General features: G+C 37.6%; 1 protein-coding gene across 4 annotated transcripts in view; it reads right to left on the bottom strand.

Moving 5' to 3' along the window:
* Positions 1-6,033: 6,033 nt before the first annotated feature.
* LOC128021219 (cell adhesion molecule 2-like) overlaps positions 6,034-27,931 on the bottom strand; it is a 392,008-nt gene continuing 370,110 nt past the window's right edge. For 3 of the 4 annotated variants that reach the window (XM_052608261.1, XM_052608262.1, XM_052608264.1), the window contains 6 exons: positions 22,632-22,793; positions 22,039-22,129; positions 20,832-21,010; positions 17,333-17,443; positions 9,069-9,188; positions 6,034-8,764 (listed from right to left, as the gene is read on the bottom strand). In XM_052608261.1, coding sequence (XP_052464221.1) covers positions 8,646-8,764; positions 9,069-9,188; positions 17,333-17,443; positions 20,832-21,010; positions 22,039-22,129; positions 22,632-22,793 — 782 coding nt within the window. In that variant the 3' untranslated portion in view covers positions 6,034-8,645. The remainder of the gene's footprint in view (positions 8,765-9,068; positions 9,189-17,332; positions 17,444-20,831; positions 21,011-22,038; positions 22,130-22,631; positions 22,794-27,931) is intronic. The other variant, XM_052608263.1, reaches the window with a different exon arrangement.

Below are 27,931 nucleotides of genomic sequence, written 5' to 3'. Positions count from 1 at the left end.
GGCAATCTGTTATTTTGGTATATGGTTTACCAACATTGGAATAGAAAATCAGAAGTGGCTTAAAAGAAAAAGCGAGAAACCAAGTCAAAGGATAATGTGTGCTGGGAAGGACGGCCAAAATTAGGCATTTCACATTTCACAAGGCAATGACTTTTCAAACGTATGCTGAAGTTTCTGGCAAGATTGTGTATTTTGCTGCGCGATGACAGAGAACCGAATTATAAAAAAGTAAAGGTTTTATAAGGCATATTAGGCACCATAAGACATATTATGGTTTTACCAGCACTTATTGCCCTCCATCAGCAGTTGTTTACCAAAGAACAAAGTGACTTTGCTTGTTATCCTTAGGCGAAAAACTAGTTAGATCGATGCTGAATCAACTGCAGTTATTGGCGAATAAAATGGGTAGAATGGATGCTGAAATTGCTTTCGATTGGACACCGGTGGTAGGAAAGGTTAACAAGCATTAAAGCTCCTCTGTGGTAAATTTGATTGAATAAACCCCTGCATGCTAAACCAACCAGACAGGCAGAGTATCCATCTTGCATCTTGAAAATGGCAACACAAGACAGCTGAGAGAGTTTTGCGCTGAAGGTCATGTCTGGGTTGGGAGTGTCCTACAGAGAGCGGGCTGACACACCTCGGCCTCTGCAAATACTTCCTGCAGGGGGTCTTGTTTCAGGAAGTGATATTCGTCAGGTAAAGGTGTGAGGTGATAAGAAAGGGTGACAAGCCGCCCATATTCATACAGATACCATCTGCTCAAGTCTGACACACCATACATAAAAATGTAAAATAAGATGCCGGCTCCTAGACAGGCCCAAGGTGAATGAGGCAGACATACACTAGATGGACCTGAACTGTTTTAATATTAATAGTTTATTATATTAATAGTTACATCTCTCACGTCTTCTGGAGGATAATAACTGTAACTCTGCCAAAATGGCATTAGTTAGATGAGAAGATAAAGAGAGGGATATGTAAATGAACTCTTTGCTACCACAAATGGCTCTAGGGACTATACTTAAGGAATGGAAAAAAAAAAAAAAAAAAAAAAAAATATATATATATATATATATATATATATATATATATTCAAACCCATTTATTTTTGTCTTCTTCTGTGGAACCAGTATTATTTAGAACTATTTATTAAAATAATTATTTATATATTTAATTACATTTTTTTTTCGATCATGCGGATGAGTAATTGATGCCAGGTTTGCCATTTTTTGTGTGAACTCTCCCTTAAAAGTGTATCTGTGTATGAGGGAAAAGGTCTCCACCGAGCAGCCTGACACAGGGATACAGTGAGGGTTTTTTTTTTTTTTTTTTTTTGTGGTGGATGAATATGTATGACATCATCTGTCTGAACGTATATTCCCCATGTGTCTGTGAATGTATGGCTGTGAATCTTGCTGCTAACAAGAAGCTGTCCATCTCCTTTGTTTATTTGTATGGCGCTGGTTGTTGCTTCAAGCTCAGGCCTAGGTGAGGGAGAAATTCTGGCAGACCTACGGCTGCATTAACATAGAGTGCAAAGGCAGGCAAACATTTCACAGGAGACACACTGCTGTCTCCATCCTGCTGCTGTGAGAAAAAGAACAGAGAGCACCGCAAACCATTACTGTACATGCAAGAACACTGGTTTTTATGCATGTATATGTTTGCATTCTGAATTCATTGTTGTTCAGTGCATGTAAATGTGTTCAATCAAAAGCTGCCTAGACTACTAAATCTATGCATACATCTATACTGAAAGATGCTTTGTGCTGCTTGTGACACCGTATTTAATTTCAGTCAAGTTCAAGAAATGATCTGTGTTCAAAAGAGTGCCTCGGAGAATGGTGTGGGATGATTGATAGTTTCAGTTACTAAGAACGGTGGTGAAAGTCTATTGTGGTTAAGGGAAGGTGATTTCAGTGTGATCAGCTTGTGAATATTGAGAGATCTCTATCACCATTGTGCCCTTGAATGAGGTACTTGCCAGTAGATTTCTCTCTAGTGAGCACTGCCTAGTTATACTGTAAGTTTCTGTTTCTGTAAAGTAGCCTTGTAAAAAATGTGAAGTTAGTCACAGAAAGCTAAAGATTAAATTAAGAAATAACAAAATCCTACAGACCTAAAATTATATTCATATTTAGTCAATAATAGCATACACCACACCAATATTTTCTAGTATATATATATCTACATATATATCTACAGTATATCTATAACTATATAAAGTTGTATATAAAACAAATATTATTTATGTTTAAAAAGAAAATACTATTTCAGTCCTTCTAGGTATATAATTATATTTATAATTAGTCAAATAGCATTTTAACACCACACCAATATACTGTATCAGTCTTTACTATAAAAATTATTTTTCTAAGTTGTAAATAAAATAAAGTATTTTCTAAATTTTTTCTAAAAAAATGAAAATGTTATTACATCATATCATTTTAAATTCTGATTTGCTGCTTAAAAAACATTTCTTTTTATCAATGCTGAAAACTGCTTTGTATTTTTGTGGAAACGAAGTAAAAAAAAAAAAAAAAAAATCCTTCTAACCCTAAATGTTTTTTTAGCGGATGTATATATACATTGTTTTATATTTAAAAATATTGATTTTTAGCCGATTTAACACTTGCTAATGATCAAATTCCAGTGTGGTTTCCACAGGAAGTCTCATATTTATCTGCTGTCAGTGGTTCCTGCCTCCTGTGTTCCAATCCTCTGAAAGATTTCGGGTGTCTTAAACCCCTTTAAAAGGTTTCTCATCATGAATGGCATTCCCATCTCTACAAAGTACCAGTGGAGAAGGTCACATGTCTGGTGAATGATTGATGGGAAAGGTGAAACTCTCATACCTTAGACAGTATATTATTCTCTTCTCTCACACCCGACACAAAACACATTCAACTCTGCCTATATATTCTACAGCGTGTGGAAATGTTCTCAGCATCGGGATGAACACAGTTAAACTTCAGAGTTCTGTAGGAAGGAATCTCATCTAGTTTTTTTTAAATAGATGGACAAGGTGTCTTTTAATTCCAAGAATCTTGAAATTATTTAGTTTAGTTCAATTCTACTTTTTTGTCGATTTCAAGGAGCATTATGATTACTCACCCTCACAACAATTATTTTAATTGAGTTCATTCAACTTGCCTTATTAAAAGGTATTGACTCTCACTCTGATAATAGTGTTATTAAAGGAATCTTCTGGGTTCAAAACAAGTTAAACTATACAGACTGTGGCATGAGGTTGATTTACCACAGAACACTTTTGAATAAATAAATAAATTTACTCACAAAAATGTGTTTGTGCTATTAGCAGTAGTACTGCTGTTAATAGAAGAAGATGAACTTTTGGTTATGTGATGCAGGTGTACAGTAATTCCTGTGGGTGAATTATTGTTTATGTAAACAGTCCTGTATACATGTATATAACCAATTTTAATTTAATTTAAAATGTACACTTCCCCCCCCCCCTCTGTTTTTATTATTTATTCTGGTGTATGTACATTTGTGCCTTTGCGGTTGGTCTGGGTTAAAAAAAAAACATCAAAATGGCCTCTCTTTAACCAAACAAAAGAAGCAGATTACAGCTTCAGAGTTTCTGACTCAGCTAAATATACTGTGTGGTTCTGTGTAGTCATAATCTGCCTTGTCATAACTGACCCAAACCATGAGGCCGTTTTGAAATAGCAGAGATGGTTTTTGCAGTGTCGTTGACCTCGGTGTGAGTGTGTGTGTAGGAGTGGAGATGGTGGTTTCCTGCCCTGAGGGCTGCTCTCTCACTTCCCCTCTTCATCTCTCATAGTCTGTATCTGTCTCCATGCTAGCAGCCATGTCTGCACCGTCCATAACATTCTGCATCTCAGACAAACCAATGCCATGAGTCTGCAAAAACTACATGTTTAAAGTTTAAAAGCAAAGAACAGATGGCCAAAACTTTGGCCATTTGCTAGACAGGTCATTGCGTGTTGTTGATGTGATCTGTGGTTGCTAAAGTGCTGATAGTCAGTTCTGTGTGGTGGCTTGTTACTAGGGTGTGGCTATGCAGGTCGTTGGTTGTTTTGAATGGATGCTTGTTCTGGGTGGTTGATATTGCTGTGGTTTTACAGATATATGGACAGAGCATAATCCAGATGAACTGTTATGTGTTTAAACAGGAAGAAGAACAGACAGTAAATTTTGGCATTTATTTATTTAACAATTTCATTCCATACATGTGAATTAGGCTTAAAATTGAATTTTGAACCAATTGAATACACCAAGGAACACATTTAAAAAAAAAAAAAAAAATTAAGAAAATAAACCAAATGAGGCGTTTTCATTTCAGCTTGCTACAAGAAGCACAAACCCTTCGTGTTCTGAAACCACTATCATTTCAAGAGTTAGTGAGCCGATTTCGTTTATAAACTAGGTTCTCAATCTACCAGTGCACAGTATGCTACCCACTACATCTGCTTCACTGGCACACGGAATAGTTTTGCAACATGAGAGGAACATGGAAATTTAAGTAGCGTTTATCTGTTTATCTTTTACATTTGAACTACAGAGGTTTCTGGAACTGTTTGCTTTTTGTGTGGTCGTCTGTGCAGCTAATTCTAGCAGGGTCATTCGAAAAACTGTGAAAACTGAATTTCCTTCAAACTATTTGATCTTGACCTACTTGTAGTATGTCCTTACTATGACAACTGCCCTCTTAGTGTAACACATTCACAAACTAAATTAGAGTGCATCTTTTTTCTGGTCTAAATTTCGCAACAAATCATTACAGCAACTGGACAGCTTTGCTTTATTATGCAGATATGTTTAAACTATATACAGCTTATGTGATATGAATTAGAAACAAGCATATATACAGTACACACACTGGCATGAAAAAAATAAGAGCATATAACGATGTTTTAAATGCAGCATAAGCAAATAGAAATAAATTGGTATGAGGTACCTGTATGCGTTAAAGTAAAAAAAAAACAAAACAAAAAAACGCTTCATTCCTGAGATGCAAAAAATACATAAATGCAACGGATGTAACTGGGTTAAAATTCACATTTTTAATTAACAGTATTAAAGTTTTTGTTCTGTTTTAAAAACTGTCCAGTTTGTTAAAAAGACTTTTTTTTTTTTTTTAATACACAAATGCTTTTACTTCAGTGTATGAAATTTACTGAACCCCAAACCTTTTGAAAAAATGAAAAGAAAGTCAATGAGAGTGAATGCATTTGACTATTTCCACATTTCACTGTGATCATAAATGATGCATTTTAGATGGTTCTTAGGGAAGCTTTCATTACTCTACCAATAAAATATGCCTACTAATGGGTAGAGTCTATATTTTTATAGTTTGTCAGGAGGAGAAACGAGCCATGTGTGTTTTATTGGAACATATGGAACCTTTTTTCAGATCATAATGTTCATTCTGTATCCACAACACAGTAAAATAGCAGTTGTAGATGAATTGCCACTTGCATACTCTCAAAAATGTTTCTGACAGATAAAATTTGAGCTATCTTCCTAAACCAGTGAGCTGCCTTTATATGGAGCATTAGAACTCTTATGGAATCTTTTATATGACCAGTTTAGAACACCCCACACTGGTACACTGACGTCTATTCAAATTAGTACACCATAACTGATTTCAATAGTGTGCCGTTAACATGTTTTTATGGTCTGTACTTTCATAATCACAATCTTAGTAAATATATTGGGGAACCAAATGGCAAATTACAATACTGATTGACTGAATAAATCCCAGTATTTATCCAAACATTTTAGGCCACTATTTTAGCAACGAACTCTTTGTAAATGCCAATGCAATTACTACGGTAGATGAACAAAAAAACATTAACTGGAAATGTGTTTTGGTGCATTATAAAAGCGAATGAGGTGACAATATAACATGCAATGTATAAAGGCAAGTTTGAAGGAAAAAAAACAACAAGGCATTGGGTGACCAATCTTCAATGAAACAAGAAGCCATAAGAGCTCAAACAAAACAGCATGAAGCTCCCACTACAAACACAAAGGCAATAATGGTGATAAAAGAAGCTGATTTATTTTTCTTGGAAATGTTGAGTGTGTCCTGTAACGGGTCAAAATCTGAGCAAGTGGGTATATTTTCTTGATAATAGCATGTGATTTTACTGACCACAAAAGGCAGCATTAGGTCAGTGTCACAATCAGAGAAGTACCAAACATAGTTAGCAGTTATTATGCCAGACAGACGGCTTTGAGCAAATCCACATAAAAAGATAATGTAGTAAAAAAAAAAAAAGAAGGTAATTGTGGCTTGAGTAGCATGTCAGTGGATATGTTAAGGCTTACATTGATCTTTTTTGTGCACGGTAGTTTGTCTTAAAAAGTATGTATCTGACTGATAACACTCTGTCAAAGGATACCATATTCCTAGCCATTAATATATTCACACATATTAGGGATACATGTGACGAGACAATTACATTTAAGTAACATACTTGTATATGGAAGTGATATGTGTTATTGTGGTGCATTATGACTTAAATGAAAAGATATTTTTGAGATTTACTATGCAAATTTCAAGCTTGACCATCTATTGGTTTCAAAAGCTTCAGTGACACCTTCTGTGAGAATGGAGACAGACAGCGAAAGAAAGTATGAACACTAATCGTTTACAGGAACCGAACATTAGGTAAAAGTGTTTTAAATGCTAGAAGTCTCCCATTCAACAAATACATAGAATTGCCATTTCATTAAGGTTTCCATTGCTGTCACAAATGCCGTCAAACTCATTCAGTGGTTTTCAATGAAGCAAAATTAAATAATTTACATTGAGAGTCAAACAACAACAATCTTTCAAAAAATGTTTTACCAAAATGTGATTCTTGTACAGTATATACACGCCTTGAGCTAAAGCAAAGGTTATGAAGTTGTCGAGAATCTTTTTGAGGACAAATAAAATAAAAAGAAATTAACAATTTTCCCCACCAATATTTAGATCAGCTAATATACAAACTTGATGGAATTAGGGATTCCAAAGTCTAACAACGATTTTCACTAGTTACCACATTTAGCAGATATATTACACAGCCTTAGCAAGGTTGTCAATTCATCATAGAAATCAACAAATAAACAGAATTTCCAAAACACTTCCAAACATTAACATAACCTGTGACTTCAGTGACCATAAAGCATACTGATGTCCAATTTGGGTTAAAATACTCAAAGTTAGTTATTTTTATGTTATGATTGTTGTATTAGACCAATTGATGAATTGATGTGAGTCATTTGTGCTTATTTATTTGATTGGCCTAAAGCTAATGCTGTAAAATGAGTGAGACTTCATGTATGCGGCACATGGCAATGTTCTCTCAACGTTATCATAATGTATGTGGAATTTTCAGGTTAGCATACAAAGTTTTTTGGGACCTTTCTTGGACTGTATATAGATCTGACCAGTGATTTGAAGGGTTAAGAGCACTCAAATAGTTGCACGCTACTTTTTGTTAAATATTACTCTGTGTTTTGAGATTTTCTGTGTTTGGCACAAATGTTGTGTAAACAGCTAAACGGATGCTAAATCAGATGGTACCCACTTGGACCATGGATCTGTTGATATGACAATGCTTGCAGACTGGGGTCCCATCAGTGCAGGAATACACAGACTGCTGCAGAACCAAGCAGTGGAGATGCATCATCATACTAAACACACACACACACACACACACACACACACACACACACACAACTGGGCTTTTTCTTTCTTTCTGTCTTTCTTTGCCTGATTGCTGATTCACTAGCCCACTATGGTTTATTTGGTGGGTAAACCTAACTGTTAAAACTTATTTAAATACAAGGTGATTTTTCAGTGGAACACACTGAGACCTTCTGTGGAGCTATTCATTTACGTACCAATATCTACAGTTCAAGTACAAAATACTGATTTTTGCCATAGTGTGAGATGTCGGTTTCACATCATATAATGGTAATTTGGAAAATGGAGCATTTCTACATACTGATAACATTATTAACACCTAAAAATCTGTAGAATAAAAAGGGAACTTCCCTCACTTCAAGTCTGAGTATATTTTTACTACTGTACATGTTTTTTTGTTTAGGTTTTTTTTTGGGGGGGAGAAATATCACAATAAATGGATTCAGCATGAATCACAAACAAAAGTAAAGTATAATTTTTTTATAATAACATAACAGAGCACAAAGCATTTTCAAAAAATCATAACGCTGAAGATAAAAAAAGCAAGCAACCAGAGGCCTGACAAACATGACGGCGTTGACTGAAACTCAGCGGACATCTGTATATTTAGGCACTGTGAGAGGATGAAGGGCGAGTCCTTATTGGAGGATGGCTGCAGACTATATATTTTTTTTGTATTTGGAGATTTTGACTTTTTGCACTACTTTGGGGTGTTTTACAGCTATTTAATGATTACAAAATGTGACATCTTCAGCAAAAAAGTTGCTCCTATAAAGTAGCAGGTGAGCTGTTATCGAAAAAGGCAAAAGAAATCCAAACTGAAATGAAAAACAACAAACTGAACAGAAAGAGTGAGAAGAAGCTTCCGCCGCTGTCTGAAGAAGTTCCTACACGGTACAGGGAAGGAGGGAAGGAACGAGAGGAGAGAGATAGAGGAGCGCAGTGCCATTGCAGTCTAAATGAAATACTCTTTCTTTTCTTCTGCATGTGCGTGGTTGCCGTCAGCATTGATGATGGCTGTGTCTGCATCCGGGGCGTCATCTGCTCCTTTTGCCTCGTTTGTCAAATACGTGCCTGAAAAAACAAACCAAAAAAAAAAACCCATCAAGTATCTTGTTTTGAAGATACTTTTTTAAACGTCCCTGAAACTTTACAATACCTATTAATGTGGACAGGTATGGACAAATGCTGGAAACTTTTAAATGGCAATTCTATGTAAGAGAATTACCATTAGTTAACTAATAGGTTGAATTCTTTTGTTTGAAATGATTCAAAATACTGTTTTTGATTCACAAGTGAAGTCCACTATAGATACTGATGCATTTTGAGTATTACTGTACAGTATCTACATTTTACAGAAAGTTAATGAAAATCTCACCTTTATGCCGTGCCAGGTAGCGTCCTAATACAATAATTAAGCACAAAGTGGCGAAAACGACGACGGCAACAATTCCACCGATCAGAGCGTGGTCTGGCGGGCCTGGCAGGGCATTAGGATCTGTAAGAGAGAGAAAGAGGACGAGAAAGCATAGTTGGTAACCTTTCTCATTTCAACATACTTTTACCTTCCATAACATCAGAAGGTGGACAACAGATAGTTTGAACTAAAGCTTTAGCCCTCTCCTGTCTGCTCAGCTACAGTTGGGGCTGGTCAAGGAGTTTAAAGTCTGTCTGAACTGACAGGTCGAGCCATATGGTGGTCTGACAGGGATCTATGCATGCCTAGAATGAAAGTAAAGAAGAAGACATAGAAGAAAAACAAACACTCCATACAAGCTGCTTGTAACCAACAAACATACATGGTCAAAGGTTGTTTCAGAAGAGTCACAAATGTCCTAGAAAAACGTCTTTCCAGAAGCTGCTGAGGAAGGTTTACTAACCCTAACCCTAAGCCAGTGGTTTTGAGATGTAATTCTCAACATGCATATATTGATAAGGTGTTTGGGTATCCATACAATGTTTAAAATACAGGTTCCAAAAGGAGGATGCCATACAAGAACAATTTTTTGGATGTCTAAAGAAACTTTCAGTGAACAGTAATTAAAAGAACCCTTTTTTATTATTTTAACCTTTTCCCAATGTTTTGCATTATTTGGAACGGAAATGCTAAAAGTTCTTCATGGAACCATAGCTACCAATGAAGAACCTTTACTTCTAAGATTGTACAGAGTAGAATAAAGATCTTGAGTCTTGGGCCAAGGCACTTATTGAAGACAAGACCTGCTATTCAACTTGTGGGGAGCTTCATTTCATCCCCGACCAGACAATGCTTTTGAGCATATTGGGAATTTATAAGATGGGCTCGTCTAGTTTCTCTCTCTGTGCTGTGGTTCTTTATCAAGTCCCTGCTTAGTGCCATTTGGAGTGGTATATTATAATTGACAGCATGCGTTGCATCTGCCACAGAGTGTGCGTTTAATCCGGGCTGTGCTTTGTGCTGCGGGAGCTTCCTAATCACTGCCTGCAATTACTGTATCAGCCGCACAAAGCAGGGATGAACTCAGGGCCAGAGAAGCATTCAAACAGTCCATCAGCTCTCATTTCAGTAATGGAGAATCCCACCTCGGATCAACATCAGCTGGGCACGCGGGCTCCATCCCTCTGATTGACAACTCATAGACTCGCTGTACTTTTTCTTTCTCAATAATAGCATTTCTTCACTTTGTTCTGTTTACAGGAGGAGTATAAAACTTCCCCGTGACAATCCATCACAATAATAATAAAAAAAATGAATAAAATAAATATGTGCAGATCTCTATATTACCCTTTCAGCAGCTCGCTGAAATATGAAATGTGGAACGGCTACTCTTATCTGACAGGCGCATGTTTCTGAATTTCCAACGGTGAAGGCTGTGGTATTAAACTCTCAGTTTTTATGACATCAATGAATCAAACTTAAGTCCCGAAAAGTATCAACACTGCAGGTGAGTGTTACTTTACTCTGGCTATCAAACAGCCTCCCTTTAACGCCAAAATGGCAGTTTTCACACACTGATGTCTCTAACTAAGAAAAGTAACAAAACAAATTGTTTGGCACTACTATTCTAAATATTAGTACTGTGTTCAGACACTTTTGTCCCTGATCATCAGACTGTGAATCTCAAGTACATCCCTCAGTGTTGTGATAATTAGTCCTTTCTCTGTCCTCGCTCTATTTTTATCAACACACAGTGGGGTTGCTATGCTGAGTGCCATCCTAGGGCGAGTGCATTGACACTGTGAGAAGCCTGGTAATTTCTAACTATATTAAGGATCATTTCTTCAGTTAGAGAGAAGGAGTTCCATAGTTCATTTCATTAGTCAAAGTAAAACAAGAGTAGCATACAGCTCCAGATCTCCACAGAGCCTATGTAGCCCAGGGGACACTTTGCACCTTGCACTTGGCTTACTTTTCTCTTTCTTAGGCCTTTATTTTCTTGTGCACCACACACAGGCTTAACTCATCAGAGTGTTTGTCCTTAGACACGCAACGGGCTTAACATAGCGGGATCCACCAGCAGAGAAGTGAAATGTTTCCTCTCCCCCAGCTCACATTATCTTTTAATAAGGCCTGCGACAGTCCTTCCCTTATGATTTAATATTGAAGCACCACATGCACATTCCTATTTTAATATTTATAATTTCTTCCCCTGGCCCCTGCATTGTGTGGCTCTGGCAAATGTAACAAATTTTCACCAGTAAGCTCAAGCTCGGATGGCGTGGGATATAAACTCGGCAGTGGTGCATCAACGTTAGAAACAGTCACATCAGCCAGAACATGAACCCCTGCGGTGACATGAATTCTTAAAGGAATCAGTTTCAGAAGAGAAACATGCAGGAAGCACTCTTTGAACAAATCCACAAGGCAGGGGTTACAAACAGGCCTCGGGGTGCAGGAGCAGCAGGGGCAGCCATGTTGCCCTCTTGTCGGGATGACATTTCAAGGTGAGCGTTACCATTAACTCCACATGCTAATCCAGGAGACTGGAACCTGCTTTTCTGATTTTTTTTTTTTTTTTTTTTTACTGTAATCTCTTAGATATTTGTATAAATGCCTTAAAGTGAGACAGTGAGCGTGGGCTGAGTGTAAATGGATGTAGGAAAGCGACTGTCAACGCTTCGGTGATCTTCTTTACATCTTTGAGCCATTGAAGGACAGTGACAGAGAAAGTGCTGAACTGGAAAGCTTCACCTTCATGGTACAATCGAACACTGGAAATTAACATTTACAGGGTGACTGCTGATGTGCTTCTAAATTGAAAGGTGCACCGAAAGAATTGTAGCATTTCAAAACACCGCCCTCTATGGGGAAGGCAAATTCAATAGAAACCCTCCAATAAATCACCTAATATGAACACCCAGCAAAGAGTTATTCAATGGCATTTGTGATTTGATAGCTGTACGCATGATTTGCTCTGACTCTTGGATTCAAATGTTCCACCACAATCAACGAGAAGCAAACCAAATTAAGCATAAATTGTAAAATGCAATGGAATGGAAAGATGGCGTTATTAACCAAATTATGAGTTTAAGTGTGAGCTCATTAGACTTGATTAGAAACTCTGATGGATTTAAAGCCGTTTACCATGAGATACATCAACGTTAGTCCTCTGTGTCTGAGAACATCTGCAAATCATTTAAAAGGGGTTATTTACAAATGTATGTCTTAGAAAAAGGTTGACTTATTTGACTAATATATTTTAATATTTTAGATGCAAATTTGAAATAGAAGTCTAAAAATCTCCTGCTTCTCTTGTTTGATGTTATATGCAATGTTGACTACAAATGAGCCATTTATAGGCATAACCAGCACTGTGAGTTTTGGGTGGGACTCTCTGTTTAAATAACCAATGGCAGAGTAATATTAAACTTCCATTTGGTGACACCACTAGCAAAGAAATTACACACTTCACTTATGAATATATATAAAAAATGGGATCTAAAATAAAACTAGAATGCTGACACACCTTAGGGTAAACGTGCCATACAGCATATGAAAATGTGGATATGGTTTTGTGGACAAAAAACATTTTTACTCCTTTGATGAGCATTTAAGCTACACCAGCTGAGAAACTGCCATTAAGATGAATGGGTATGCTAACGAATGGCTTTTTCTAGCTATAACAGACCTTCTTGATCCGCAAGCCCACAGAAGGTTAATAAAACATCCTACAAGTATTTTATGAGTATTTTACAGTCTCTTGAACAATCTAAAAGCATAGCTTTGGCTGATTTCCCAGTTAATGCACACTATAGTGTCATTTCTGTCTCGGAAGGCATATGAATATTCTGCCTCAGACTTGAAGATCCTACAGTTCCTTTTTTCTTTCTGCATGTGCAGACTCACTTTTCTTCATGACACACCAGCAGTAAAAGCCAGCCAATTAAATCATATTAGACGTCTCTAGGACTCTGTAAATAGACTGTAGAAATAAAGATAAATATTGGCTTAATGCACTGTTTAACAAGTCAATTATTCCCAATTTTCTGCTGAGAAAGAGCACTTGACAGTTGTGTCTAATGGAAAACTGTTTCCAGGAAGAAAAAGAGGCTGTTATATTTGAGTTGTGTGGTCCTCATGGAGGCCAAATCTAGGAAATTAACATTAAACATCCAAATCACCCATTCCATCCACTCTCTATCCATGCAGAAAAGAGAAAAATAGCTAAATGAAAATGTCTTTCACATCCCTTTGCCCAGCACAGCAACCTCTTAAATGACCTGTAAGTCTTTAGAGGGCTGATTTACATACCGGATGCTCTTGAGACTTGATCTAAAGTCAAACAGGGGCAAAGGCGGGCCGCGGAGTTGGTCAGCACAGTTTAATTAGATTTTCAAAACAAATTACGGCTTCTAATTGTGGTTAAAAAAGTCTGGAGAGAGACAGAATGATTAAACCCAAATAGGGTGAAAAAAGAAAACAAATACAGGTGTTCTCCACTGAGAGGCACGAGCAGACAAGTTACTGAATGATTTGGAGTTTTCACACTGTAACATTCATAATTAGGCCATTTGCTTCAAACTCGATCAGCAGTGAATGCTGGGAAATGGCGAGTGTTCATTTCAGTAAATTAAAACTGCACAAGGCTTCTAGAGGATTACTTAAAGTGTCTCCTTTCCACGGAAGTCTTATTCGTAATTCATATTCGGTGGCAGTTTAATGATTTTTATTTTTTATTTTTTCCTTTTCTGTTATATTTTAAATTGTTACCATAAGTCTTCCCTTGACATGACTTAATGTGACAGATCATCAATAACCTTGCTGCGTGACGGAGGAAAAAGACCTTTGCGTTACATTTTAATTCCTCCTGTGTTGTGTCATTTTCAGAAAAGAGAGAGAGGAGGGCGCTCAGGACTCCTTTCTCAATATTTAACTGACCCTCCAGGGACACGGCAGCTGAAACTTTGACATCCATTTAAACAGCGCCGGCTTCTGCTGGTGTCCTCTGGCAGCCCCCTCCGAAGAAATGCTTTTCATTCTGGAACACACCTTTCTTGGAGTTCAAATCAATAATTCTGAGATGTTCACTGATATGAGGTTCAAAATCATTTTAATCCTTCTATTGAGAATAAGCAGCAGGATGACTGATTTCCAAGCCAAAGTTCTCTCTCTGTGCTATTCGGGAATTGGTTTTCTGGATGTATGTCTCTAAAGTAACTGTAATGCTCATCGTTAATTCATACAGGATAAGTAATGTTGGTGAAAATTTCCGAGATGGACTGTGCCCAGGGGCACTGCAAATATTATATCACTTTTAGATATTTTAAAGTGTTTCCCTTCCACTTTTTGGGGAGATAATGATTACATTTTAAGAGCTTTGCTGCTGTGCCAAGAAAGAGAAAATTGCAGTGGCCTGCAATTTAGAAGACTTTTAGACCAAGCAGAAGGCTCTGTGTAAGCGGTCATTTACTATGGTTAAGAGGTCATTTACCAGCTATTTAGCAAGGACAAACCGGACAAACAACAAGTCATCTAATTAATATTCATAAGCCAAGCTGATAAGGTTTATAATGAGAGCCCCCACATTCCACATTATTCCTGAACCTCTAGGTGTGCTTTGTGCCTTTACGCTTTGCCGTCACACATTACTGACCAATCACAAAATGTATTACACTATGCTAACTAATTATGCAGGACATGCTAAACATGAACATATACTTCAGGATAAATGGCAAAAAATCATTCAAATTTCAGACAAAATGTAGCCAAACGGTAATTGTATATTGAATTCATTAATGTAAAACAAATGGGCAAATTTTTAAATTTATTTTTTATTTTTCTATGAAAAAAATGCTGCAATTTCCCTCCATCAATTTCATGCATATGTACCCTTTGCACTTTGATAACCAACAAAAATGCAATTCTTTCTATCTCTTTCACATGGGTAACAAATGTCAAATGCATTAAGGAACAATAAATTAAATTAAAAGTTAAAAAAAGTAAGTAAAAATTAAATTTTTACTGGAACCTGAATGTGCAGTTAATAAAAAAATCATAATGGCTACTTTGTCATGTGATTCACACATGCACAGCTACAAGCATTCATGCGACTTGAAGAAATAACTGAAGAAACTTGGCTGAACAAAGCTTTCCAAGAAGGCACATACTGCTTGCAGACCAGGAACAAAGTGCTGGAACACGCAAATGACTCTCTGAGGATTGCTCATTTGCTTGCTTCTTACTGGGATTACAGCCCATGCACAAGGCCGTATCCAGGCCACAACTGACAGGCCCACGTCTGCCTATTATGCTCCTGTGGCGTGGCCATGTTGAGTAATTGCTGGGTTTCTGGTCAATGCTTCAAGAAACATATGTTCCACTCCACACTGTGAGACTCCTTGCAGGAGGCTAGTGGTTTCCAGTCATGTATAACGTGTATCTTTTGACAAAGGGTCTGCAAGGAATCCACACTGACCTACAGCGGAAATAATAGGAAATAATTCAAAATAATAGTTTTTTTCCCAAGCCAACATATTTCAAAGCTTCAAAAAATCCACTACTTCCACGATAACTCCTTCTCTGTTTATGTCCTGGAGTTAAATCCAATTAAGCCGGGTAATTCTTGGCAGACGCTGGACAAGTTTAAAAAGTTTTATAATAAGTTTGCAAGACTGCTGCGCTTTGTTGTCCTCCCTTTCATTTCTGGCCTTGGCTAATGAACCCAGACCCTTTTCCTAAAACAGATAAATTTCTGCACTTTCCTCTCCCTGTCTAAAGACAAAAGGCATGACCAATCATTATCCCTGTTAAAGTGTCTCCGTGGGACAATAACGACACAGGGGTCTACGGCAGGGCGCTTTCATGCTGATTATGAAAAGTGAGCTGTAAATATTTTAAATTCTCAGCATCCCTGGTACTTTATTCCACCTTTCAGCTTCATAAGGTCACAGCTAATTTGCAAGCCATAAAAGCACATTTAGCAGATTTAACAGGGACGGGAGATGCACTGATGGCATCGCATGGACCCCGTGTTTCTTTGAGGAAGAGTTATTATTCCCATTAAGCCCGGCAGAATGATGAGGCCAGAAACTCGCCGCTGGAACGCCCCCGATTGTTCGTGGGCAGGAGAATGAGCTGCTAATGCATTTAGAGAAATAAGATCTGTTAACACCGCAGACGATGAGCATTACAAGCTTGGAGAGAACTCCTTTTCGACGGAGGGAATATGTGCGGTATTTCTTGACAAGTTTGTGATTCCATTCTGGCTGATTCTGGTTTTAAAGGATAATTCCAGCATAACCTGGCATAAAACTGGGGTATCTTCAGGAATAGGGACATACTGATGCCGGATAAACTTTAATCTTGTATCAAAGACCACAAAATCCCATATTTAGTGCAAGTTATCCTCAAATTTAACCACGTAAGCCACTTTGAAGAATGGAACCGTGCGGATACCATGCACACAAGCAAAGCCTTTTTGTTTTAGATAACAAACTTAACTCAAAGTTGCACCAACAGGGCTGCACGGCTCACAAGTAGCATGAAAATAGATAGACATTCAAACAACCTTATGGAAAGTCCATGGGGAGCGCGAAAAAATTAGATACACCTTATAAATCACACTGGCTATATTTAGCCGAAGCATTCATAGACAAGAAACAGGACTGACCCTGATACCCCGGAGACTGGACGTTCACTGCAACGATCTAAAGAACACACATGTCACATTGTACAGGAATTTGTATTTGTGAAACTTAGTAGCAATAAAAAAAAATAAAAAATAAACACAACGTATTTATTTTTTCCTTCAGTGTTAAAAACGTACTCTTAAATTATCCTTTTGTGTTCCATGGGAAAAAAGGGGCATACTGGATTGAATTTTTGTTGTTGTTGTTGTTGTTGTTTATTCATACCTTTAATAAGATGGGTTGATGGAAGATAAAGACACAGGAAGGGCTCAAACTGTCCCATTTGAGATTCTAGAAATCATAGTTAGAACAAGTGGATGGTGGAAGGAAGAGATGGGAACTAAACGAGGACATGCAAAGTTGCAGAGTGACTGTTGGGTACAAAAACACTCCAGATGTCCATGGAGCTGCAGACTTCAGTCAGAGGAAACTCACTTGGGGAAAACAAAGACAGATATAGGGATGGAGAGGGACGTACTGTATGTGAGGGAGACGAGGAGGAAAAGGAGGAAGGGCAGTGGGGTTGTACAGTACCTCTGTTACCGGTGACAGCAGAATTGAGATCCTTGGAGTCTAAGGGACCTGTATTGTCTTGGAGGGTGGGTGAAGGGGAAGTTGTGGATGGTGACGATGTGGTGGGGGCATCTGTTGTACATGACAAACAACAATGGCAACAAACATGTAAACAAAAAAAGACAAAACATGGCTGGGTGTGTGTTGACAAGGTGAAGAAAACATTCCTATAACAATGGAACAAATGAAACCCAATAGTTGTCATGCTGACAGAATGCATACAAAAACTGAATGGGTATAATTTAACAATGGACACCTTAATAAATTATTGAAATAAACAGCGTGCACAGGCCACCTGACATTGTCTTTCTTTATGATGTTTACGGATAATGGGTTTGGTTTGTTTATAATATATCAAACATTGCAAAGTGACAGTTTTGCTCACAAAACAGTGGGAAAAAACAAGCCGCATGCAGGGAGAAAAGCATCAATATTTGATGAACTATCAAAAGGTCTGCACGGCTGACATGCTGGACGAAGTGTGAAAAACAATCACCATAACAAGCCTTTTGTCCCTGATAATATATCTTGATATCAGGGTAGTTAATAATCAGAGCTTAGTATTAGTGCATCTTTAAGAATGTAAAAGAGCAGATGCTACTCGGCTGGTGTTTTCCTGTAAATGTAAAGCTTTTTAGACAGGAGGTCAGGAGGTTTTTTCATTTTTTATAGTACAGTATGTGGATAACTACAGGCTTTTCAGCCAACCATTACTACATGGGTGAAGTTAATTTAGGAAAGTCTGGGAGCCAGACCAGATCAAAACTGGTCAAAATGGTGATAAATACTCCACTGATAGCTTAAATGCTAATTGTTACACAATAAAGGAAATTAATTAATTTGCGTTTTTGTCAGGTCTCTAGTGTGATTGGATTTACTTGATTATTACATAGAGCATGACAGAAAATTGTAGCGGATAATGATTATTTATTGTACAACATGTATGTTTTATTTTCCATAAATTTTTATGGATAATGAAAAAAACATTAACACTTTTGTTGAATGTATGTCAGGATCTATCTCTGATCCCTGAATACTGTTTTGTTTTAAAGAGGGCCAAGCTAAAATGTTCTTATGCAGAAGCAAAGTTCACACTAATCTATTTTAATCTCAAGGTGCAGTTTAAATTGAGTGATTTATGCTTTAAGCAGCAGGTATCATTCAAGGCTCTTGAAATTGATTTTGGTTCGGCAATCAGTGTAATGCTGGCAGCTCTTTGCATGCATAAAGCATGTTTAGTCCAATGATAAGGGCCCAAGAGGAGAGTTGGGCTCAAGTTGACAAGCTAAATCACCAGTCTGCCTTCGTACTAATGGACTCAAGCAGACAAGCAGAGTAATCATACTGATAGCTCAGAATTGCACAGCAGCTACCAGCTCTGGCTAACTAGAAATTAGACAGACCACAGGTTCCATGAGCCCACATTCATAAACGGCTAGATTTTTTAATCCTCAGAGGAAAATATGAGTGGTGCCAAACTATGTTGCAAGCATTTCTCTGTATGGCGGAAAAGTATGAGTAATGTTTTGGGTGTAAATAAATAAATAATTAAATAAATAAAAATCTATGCTGGATTAATATGCAGAGACTTTCATTTTTGATTTGAAAGTTATGTTTACATACCAGTCACTGCATGGTCTGGCTCCTGAGTACTTGGCTGAGCTTTTAATTCCTTATACATCTAGCCGAAATCTTCTCAAGAGTTGTCTTTTAGTCATTCCTAAAAAATGGCTGTGTTCTGGGGGTGATTGGGCATTTTCAACTCATGCCCCCAAATTGTGGAATTCTCTCTCGGCTGACATTATGGAAGGAAATTAGTTTTTTTTTAATTTTGAAAAAAAAATTCTTTTTGAAAAGTTTTATGTCTATTTACTTCTGTTGTAATTGTAAAGCGCTTTGAAAAAAGTACCCTCTTAAAGGCACTAGACTAAATAAAATGTATTATTATAATTAATACAAATAAGCAATTTTATTTCATTTTGATCATGCGGTCAGCCCAGCATAGCAACACTAACTCAACCAATAGAGTGAGCCTGCTATTGGTTTGACCAACCAGTGGTAGACAGTAGAGGTGTTTGGAAAACTTTTAACAACATTTATTATTTCTCTGTTTGATGAACTGGTGTTGCAGAAATGGAACTAGCAGATCATGCAATTTTGGTTTGGTCCTATGTTTTAGTTGGAGGGATATAGAGATTTATTAAAGTGTTCAAACCTGTTCAAACAGTCTAGATACTATTGGCCTGCTCTAATATCTTTTTTAAATGTCATGGCCCAATTTTAATTAGGGGTGAGATTTGAATAATAATATTGACTATAATTCTCACTCAAGTCCCCCACTGACATGGTAGACCTCGGCCTAGAATATAAAGCGATCGGCTGCATATTGAACAGGTGATATTTCGTTTTCAATTGGCACGATACAAGGTAGGTGATCTGATGAAAGATTGACCATTATATTGTGCCAGGTTTTGTGCTAATCACTGTTGGAAGGACGGCATCATGTTTTGCCATTTAAAAAGACAGTAATGAATTCAGACATGGTGCTTTATATTTGTGACACCCAATTAGGTTTTTATTCCTACAGAGGTGTCAATTTTATAGTATCAACATTATTAAGAGCTTTAGTTCTCCTTGTTGTTAGTCTACTGGCATTTAATTGAGCCACTGGCTGGACCCCTACACCGCACCATAAAAGCTAATTAAATCTTCTTAAGATGCACTGTGGGAGAATGCAAAAGCAGAGATAAAAGGAGAATAAAGAAACTTCTCGAACGGAGAGGTGGAGGAAGGATTTTCCAGCCTGGAGGGGTTTAGTGTCAAGAAGGCAGAGGCACAAGCAGGGGGTCTGGAGAGACTCATCCGCTTGATGCACACAGTCATATCCATTCTTATCCTGTGAGCATATCCGCACAGCTGCCTCTGATGAAAGAGATGGCAGATGTGGACGCAGTGTAGCCTCTGAACCTCACGGTGTATCAAGACCAACCATGCTTTGCTGTTATGCTAAGTGTGTGAAACTCATTCTCTTAAATGAAGTCAAAGAAAGGGCTGAGAAAAGTGGCCTGCTGCATATGTACACATTGTTTGTACAAGATTTATGATGCAGAGGTGATTATATGTCTTTGTAAAACTGTCACCAAATTAAAGGAATATTACAGTCCGTCAAAATTCTTTCATTTGTAATTTGTAAATCAGACTAGTTTGGAAAAACATGAAGGTGAGTAAGGGATTTCCATTAATTTATAAATTTTTGGCTGAGTTAATCGTTTAAGTTAAATATATAATAGGGCAGCAATCATTTCAAGGCATTTCATCTTTCAAAGGCGTTAAAATAAAATGACATTTATTAGCAGGGTGAAAACGTAGGTTTAATTAGCAATGCAGATGCTTTCCAAAACAGCAGGAAGAGCCGTGTCAGCTTTAACAGACAGGTTAATGCAATCTGTCTGTCACTCACCTTTAACAACCAGCTTATATTCAGCGTGGCTGGTGCCGAGGTGATTGGTAGCTTCACAGCGGTAGGTGCCGTTATCTGTTTTGTTCAGTGACATAAAGGTGAGCTCTCTTCCTTCGACAATCACCCGGTCCAGGTCTGGCAGCTCTCCTCCATCTTTAGTCCAGAGTACTGGGTCTGGCCTAATGAAACATTGATTTTTAACTTCTAATTAAAAACAAAATTCAGTTTCTTTTCCATGATGGAACATGCGTTAAAAGGTCATATCACAAACTGTTTTCATAATTTGGTTTATTTTTATTTGTTTATTTATTTTTATTATTATTTATTTAAGGTTTTAATTATCCCATTGTTCAGTAATAATATTTGGCACATTAAGCACAAGGATATGTAGAGTTGTAGGTGCAACACACAGCCAGTAACAACACAAGGTTTGGCAGCCTTGGTTTTGCTTCGTCATTATTACAGTACATCACTGTGACTGGGTAGACTGAGTATCTGTACATTGTAAAGGCAACGTTGACATAAACAATTGTGATAATATGTTTGCATGAATTCAGATGTATTCATATGATATTGAAATATTATGGAGATTCAGCCTAAGTGTCAACAAATAGTCTTTTTTACAGCGAAAAGTTCTGAAGGGTTTGAGTTCTGAAAGTTACAGTATGTTTTCCTAGTGCAAGACTTTTCACTAAAGATCTCCTTTCCTTGATCTCAAAAGATCAAGGAAAATTGGGATTCCTTATGATATGACCCCTTTAATGCTAAAATCAATACCACAACACCACAAAGTTGCAGCAAAGGCTTTGAGAATGCAAAATTCACCGAGAGAGTTTTAAAGTTTTCAACTTTGGCGCTAAACTAAGCAATTTGGATTATCCAAGTTTATCAAAGATTTGTCAGCCTTTTTCTTTGGGAATATTAGAACACACTGGCCTTATTTTAGCTTCAGTTTTACCAATGGCTAAGAGCTTCTTAATGTTGTTTTCCATGTGAATTTATGGTTATATATTCATAGCTGTTTAATTTCAACAGAATCACATTCATGAGTCATCACATTAATGCAAACATGTGCTTATAAGCCGCTAGCCGCAGGCAAGCACACAGGGCAATTTCTCCTTGGTGCAGTAGATATGCAACGCATCTTCCCAAAGCTCTTTGCAAACATTATAACTCAACAAGATGCTTATAAATTGTGAATGCTTACGAGGGGTTTCCATGAGGTACACATTCCAGTTTGAGGTACTGCCCCTCCAGTGTGGCTGGTATGGAGTGTTTGATCTCTACATAGGGAGCATCTTTGACAGAGACACACAAAGAAATATTGTTTCAGACAGCAGCATCCAAGTGGAGGACTGACACTCCACGGAGATCAAAAGGTAAATGATGCGACGTGTTGCTCAGGCCCAAGTGCTCCACAGCATCTCAGTGGATTGATTAAATGACAACACTTCAAAGAAAAACTCAGATTTCTGTCTGTAATTATTGCATAATCTTCGCATCAAAAGACCATATTTCAGGATTTAAAAGTTGGCAGAATTACTTTTCGTAGTAACTTTAATAAGTTACTGAAATCCAATGAAATCAAAATGATGTGTTTTGTGGCTTTAGTCTAACTTTTAGCTTCATTTTGATCAGTTTCTCAGAAAACACGACTTATTATCTTAGGCCATTTTGCTTGACAATAAATGTATCTTGATTTAAGAATTTTTACACATTTGCACTGGAAAGCAAGACACAATTTCTGACTGATTGATTGATTGTTTTCCATTTTTTGAGTCGGGACCCAGCTGTACTCACAGTGGACCTCCAAGACCTGTGTGGTCTCTTCGTGGGTGGCAGTTAGGGACACATGGTCCACTCTACAAGTGTAGGCCACACCGTCATCATGCCGGTTCACCAGGAGCTGAAGGGAGCTCTTCACTGTGAAAGTCTTGCCACTGGCATTCACCTCTTTGGCACCTGAGAGAGGCAATAAGCACAGCAACGTGTGTTTCAGAGTTTCACATACATTACAGTCAAAGTTACAGTGAGAACTTGAAGTATTGTGAAACACAAGGGTTCAGAAAGATGCTCCAATCTTTTTTAAGACTATGTTTCAATACAAAACTTTAGTTGTGTGAAGACAGAGTTGAGTTGCATTCATTATTTCCACCCACTGACGCACATCACTGTGTTTGGAATGCTCTTGAATCCTGCCTCTATCTTTTCTCATTTCCAAAACTGGATAAAACTGGTAAAAGTAAAACTTGAACTCTTATCTGACTCTCTCAAAAAGTCAAAAATATTGATTCAGTTCTTGTTTTTGCATGGTGACAGGTTCATTTTATCAGTTTACAAAGTGAATTCTCATTGAATGTGAATTCATTTAGCCTACATTTTCTTCTATAGAATTGATGTTGATGTATAGTGTTGCACATTTATCAGAGTACAACTGCTCCTCTTACTCCTCTTTGAAAAACCCCATTAGTTGAACAATGAACTGTGTTTTGTTTTGTTTGTTTCAATGTCTTAATGGATTCTGTGTTTAAAGGTTTATGCTGCACACACCGCTGTCTAGTAGCACTTAAAACACAAATCCAAGGCAATTAATCCACTGGATCTCAATGAACTTAACAAAAACTACTTTTTCTCATCAAAAGGATATTATTGGATCTTTAAGAGTAAAAATTACAATTTTAGAACAAGAACAAGCTCATTTTATCCAACAGCAGAGACAATGTCAAATCATACACACGTTTTAAATTGAATCACCATATTTTACAGAAGAAAAGATTCTTCAGAATTTTAAAGAGCTTTATATTTGGAACCTCTGAAAGTTTCCATAAATATTTAAAATCTGAACCTTCCAAATCTTTGGATAAAGACATTTTAAGGACTTGTTTTTCTGTACAACAGGATGCATAAACTATTTCACTTACATCATCATTTTATTTACTTTAAAATCTTTAAAATGTAGTTTAATCTGTGTGGATCCTGAAACAAAAAGGAAAAAAGGAACAAATCAGTGCACTATGCACTTATCATATTTTGTTGATTAAGTTTTAGATTCAGAAAAAGTCACACAAGTTTTCAGTCCCTCCAAAACCTTCAAACTCAGGTCCAACTTTAAGATACAAATCCACACTGTTCTCACCTAAACAAATCATTTCATTCTTTCTCTTTCCATTTGCTCCCCCTCACTTTCTCTACTCCCAGAATCGCTGCTATCCTGCTATCACTGCCATGCTGTCAATCAGCTTCCTCTGGAGGTGTCGCCACCCACTCAGGAGCATCTGAGCATGCAGAAGATATCATTTAGAAACCTGAACACACGTGCACACTCACACATACATGCAGAGAGGAAGGTACAATTCTATGGTTACTACTCTTGAGATGCTTATGGGGTGTAGTCAATAGGTTGGGGGGACATTTTTATTCCGGATATACAACAAACAAACAAACAAACTGTTAGTCTGTTCATGAGAGCATTCAGATGAATAACACTTTGTATGGCTGTGAATGGAGCGAGAACACTTTAATTTGAGAGTAGACAAACACTCTCAGCAATTAGATGTGGAAGTCTGTTCCACCCCATGGTTACATCCTGTGAAGATTCCCAGCATGCTTTAGAAGTTTCTTTACATCAACTTCAGCACATGATGCAGTTGGAACAACTCAGAAGCAAGCTGGGGGCTTCTGAAATGAGGAGGCAAAGTCCATTTGCTATGTTTGGGATTTTTTGTAACTTCACCTACCTGTTATTATTATTTTTGTTTCCTAGTTGAACACCATTTATGGGACACCATTTATTTTACACCCAAGCAAATAATATTTTAATAGTTTATTTTTCATAAGTATAATAATTTAAAGTACTTTATTCTATTAAAAAAAATACTTCCATGTCAGTTGACTCTAATAAATACTATGCATTAACGTAAAAAACGTAAACTGCATGTTATATGTAGATCTTATTTGATACTACTGAATTTTTTATTTTTTATTTTTATTTTTTTACCTACTATTAATAGTCACTTTATTTTAATTAACAGGCAATAGGTACACTTTCAATTGACCTGAACTGCTTGTTCGCTAAAAAATATCTCACTCCACAGATTCCAGTTCCCATCTATAATGGGTCTAGGTTGTTTAGTTTAATTGTTTAGAGTTATATTTTTTTCCATTTCTACCAGTTTGACCCATTCCAATTTACAAACCAATGAAAATAAAAATGGTAAACAGCCATTATTGCTCTGACAGGGTAGTCAGCCAAACACACACCTTCTCTCGTGACTTTTCCCCTGAACTTTTCCATTCCCTCTCAAATTCATGCAGCAACACTTCAGGATCTAAATGAAATTAAAGCTTTATACTGATTTGATTGGCTAAATCTATTATGCCCATTCACCTACATCATCTATTTATTTCTATACTCATCCATTCATTCAACAATTCTTCCATCCTAGAGAAAAAAAAAGCATCATGAGGGTTCATTGGCCATGTCTACTTCTATTGTCCCTCTCGATAAGTTAGTGAGTGGGTGAGAGGGGAGAGATTTGCCAGCAGACAGATTTGAAATTAAGGTCAGTATGTTTTACATTAATATTTATGACGGCAAATCAGTAATAGAAACATTATCACAGAAAAACATTCACCAATGCGCGCGCGCGCACACACACACACACACACACACACACACACACACACAAGCTCCCATTTAATGCACATTATATACATAACTACATTAAACTGTATCTAATCTTCATTACACACACATCAGCACAAGTAATTATGTACATAGTTGGATGCAATTCAACGTGTCTCAATTTAATGTGAAATATCGCTAATTTTCAGATTTGAGGCTGAGCGCTGCGCTCCTTCTGGAACCGGAATGCTTTCCTGGAACTCTGCGATAGCTACGGCATATGGCGAGCCCAAAGAGCAGTTGAGAACAGGGAAGAATAAAACGTGGGGTGAGATTAGCATTTCATTTCAGCTGTGAGCAGTTCTGAATTCAAATGCTGTTTTCCACCTAAAAGGGAGGTATTTAGAACAACAGGAGGCACAAAGGTGTGCTGCTCATCTCCGCCACCTCTACCCTATTTTGCAAGCCCATTAGCGAGTCTGCAAGAGGGATATAAAAAGAGGGAATGAAAAAGATAGAGAGAGACGGAGAGAGAGCAAAAGTGTTCTTTATCCTATCACTACAAACTGCTCTTAGGCTAAACACAGTGGTCATTTCTAGCAAATGGAGGCATAATTTTGTATGTATTTGCCTGGAGTTGGCTGTTGGTTGTATGTTTGCTTACCGAAAGCTTAAATTCAAGGCAGCGGTTTTGAATTTCCTCACAAAAATTGTCAGTTTGTGTTTATTTATGCAGCATAATCTTCTGCCTGTGGTGAAAGACTCAGGAGTTTCTCCACATGTGAGTGAAGCTCTGCAGCGAGCGACTGAACGCCCATCTCATCTATCTACCGCTAATCCTAATGTCCCAGAGACATGAGAACCGATAACAACAACATTATTTCAACATATACCCTCCAATCCCCAACCAGGATCACTATAAATATCAGTTACTCCTACTGCACGGCCCTCCGCCATGGCTCACTGTTCAAATATCTTTCATAAATGGTCAGTGTGGGTGTCAATCTAAAAACTCCTACTGGTGCCGTGCAATTTTATCTCTCTAATCCACACAAACAGTCTCCCTGCTGGCAGTGATCACTATGGTCAAATACGCTAGACTGAGATGGGATTTGTTGATGCGATTGTTTGAGCCTGGTTGGAATAAATTATTTTATTCTGACACACACACACACACACACACACACACAAACACACACTGTCTGACAGCTAATAGTGTGATGATATCATCTCCTCTAGGACGCAACTGCACATTCACAGGATAAGCCATTTTATCAGTGTCATTACAGTGACAGAGACACACTTGTAGGCACAAGCTCCGCCCACATTATGTTAACAGCCACACCCACTAATCTATGTGGAAGCCCTGTCCAGTTGTCAGTTAAATTCCCCACCCACAGCCTGGGGTTTTTCCAAAAGGCACTTATTCAGTTATTCCAAATGTGACCGCAACACTGTTGTTGCAAGTTCTGGCATTACCAACTTAGTTCAATGATTCGTTCCCTGAAACCAGTAACAAAGAACATTCGCAAACTTGTGTGTTTGGAACAACAGATCTCAACTTGGGGTGTTGTTTCCCAAAAGCATCGCTTGCCAACTATGGTCCAAATTCTGACGTTACTATGATAATTCCATAATTCAGCGTTTACTGAAACCATAGATCCAACATTCGCAAATAGCACTGCAGACTTGTGTGCTCTTGAGCTGAGGTTTGAAGCATAATTTCATGTGTACAAAATATGCAAGCGACACATTCTAAAATTTTTAATTCCATTTAAATATATATTTACATTTCATTAGCCTGTCAACAAACAGTACTGTTTTTTGAAGTGTGCATATATGCGTAAGTGTGTAAGGAAACTCTGAGTATTGCATAGTCATTAATAGGGATGCACCGAATCCAGATGTTTGGGGTTCAGCCGAATACCGAATCCACTGTTTAAGATTCGGCCGAATCCGAAACCGAATTGAGAATGAGAAGTCATAGCACAAAGCCCCTCCCTCAATATCACGGTCTCCGTCATGTTGGCAGGATACCGGCGGTGAAACAGGATTGTTTACATGTGTTTTTAACTTGGTAGTAGAGGAGGTTCTCGCAATTCTGCACTGTTTTACCATGCCTGGAAGTTACTGCTGCGTTAAAAACTGCTCCAGTACCTCTCACGATACATATGGAAAACATAGGAACAATGCAATACAGTTTTTTTTGGTTACACCAAGCGCAAAACATCGCTATTAGGAGAAGCTCTCAAGCATACAAAATATCGACCCATACAAGCTCCCTGCAGCAGCACAGAGACCTGGACCATTTACATCCATGCACACATATGGACATTGGGAATTATATATTTTTTGGTTTAAGTTACTACACAATGCAGTTTAAAAGCCACAAGTCTTTGGAAAGTTACGAGGCTTTCTGCTGTGGCTGGGTCCATCTACAGCAGGTGATGAAAACAGTGTTGTACTGACCAAAGTA

This window comes from Carassius gibelio, chromosome A10 (genome assembly GCF_023724105.1).
Source record: "Carassius gibelio isolate Cgi1373 ecotype wild population from Czech Republic chromosome A10, carGib1.2-hapl.c, whole genome shotgun sequence".
Lineage (NCBI taxonomy): Eukaryota > Metazoa > Chordata > Actinopteri > Cypriniformes > Cyprinidae > Carassius > Carassius gibelio.
This window is presented reverse-complemented; position numbering and strand designations above follow the sequence as displayed.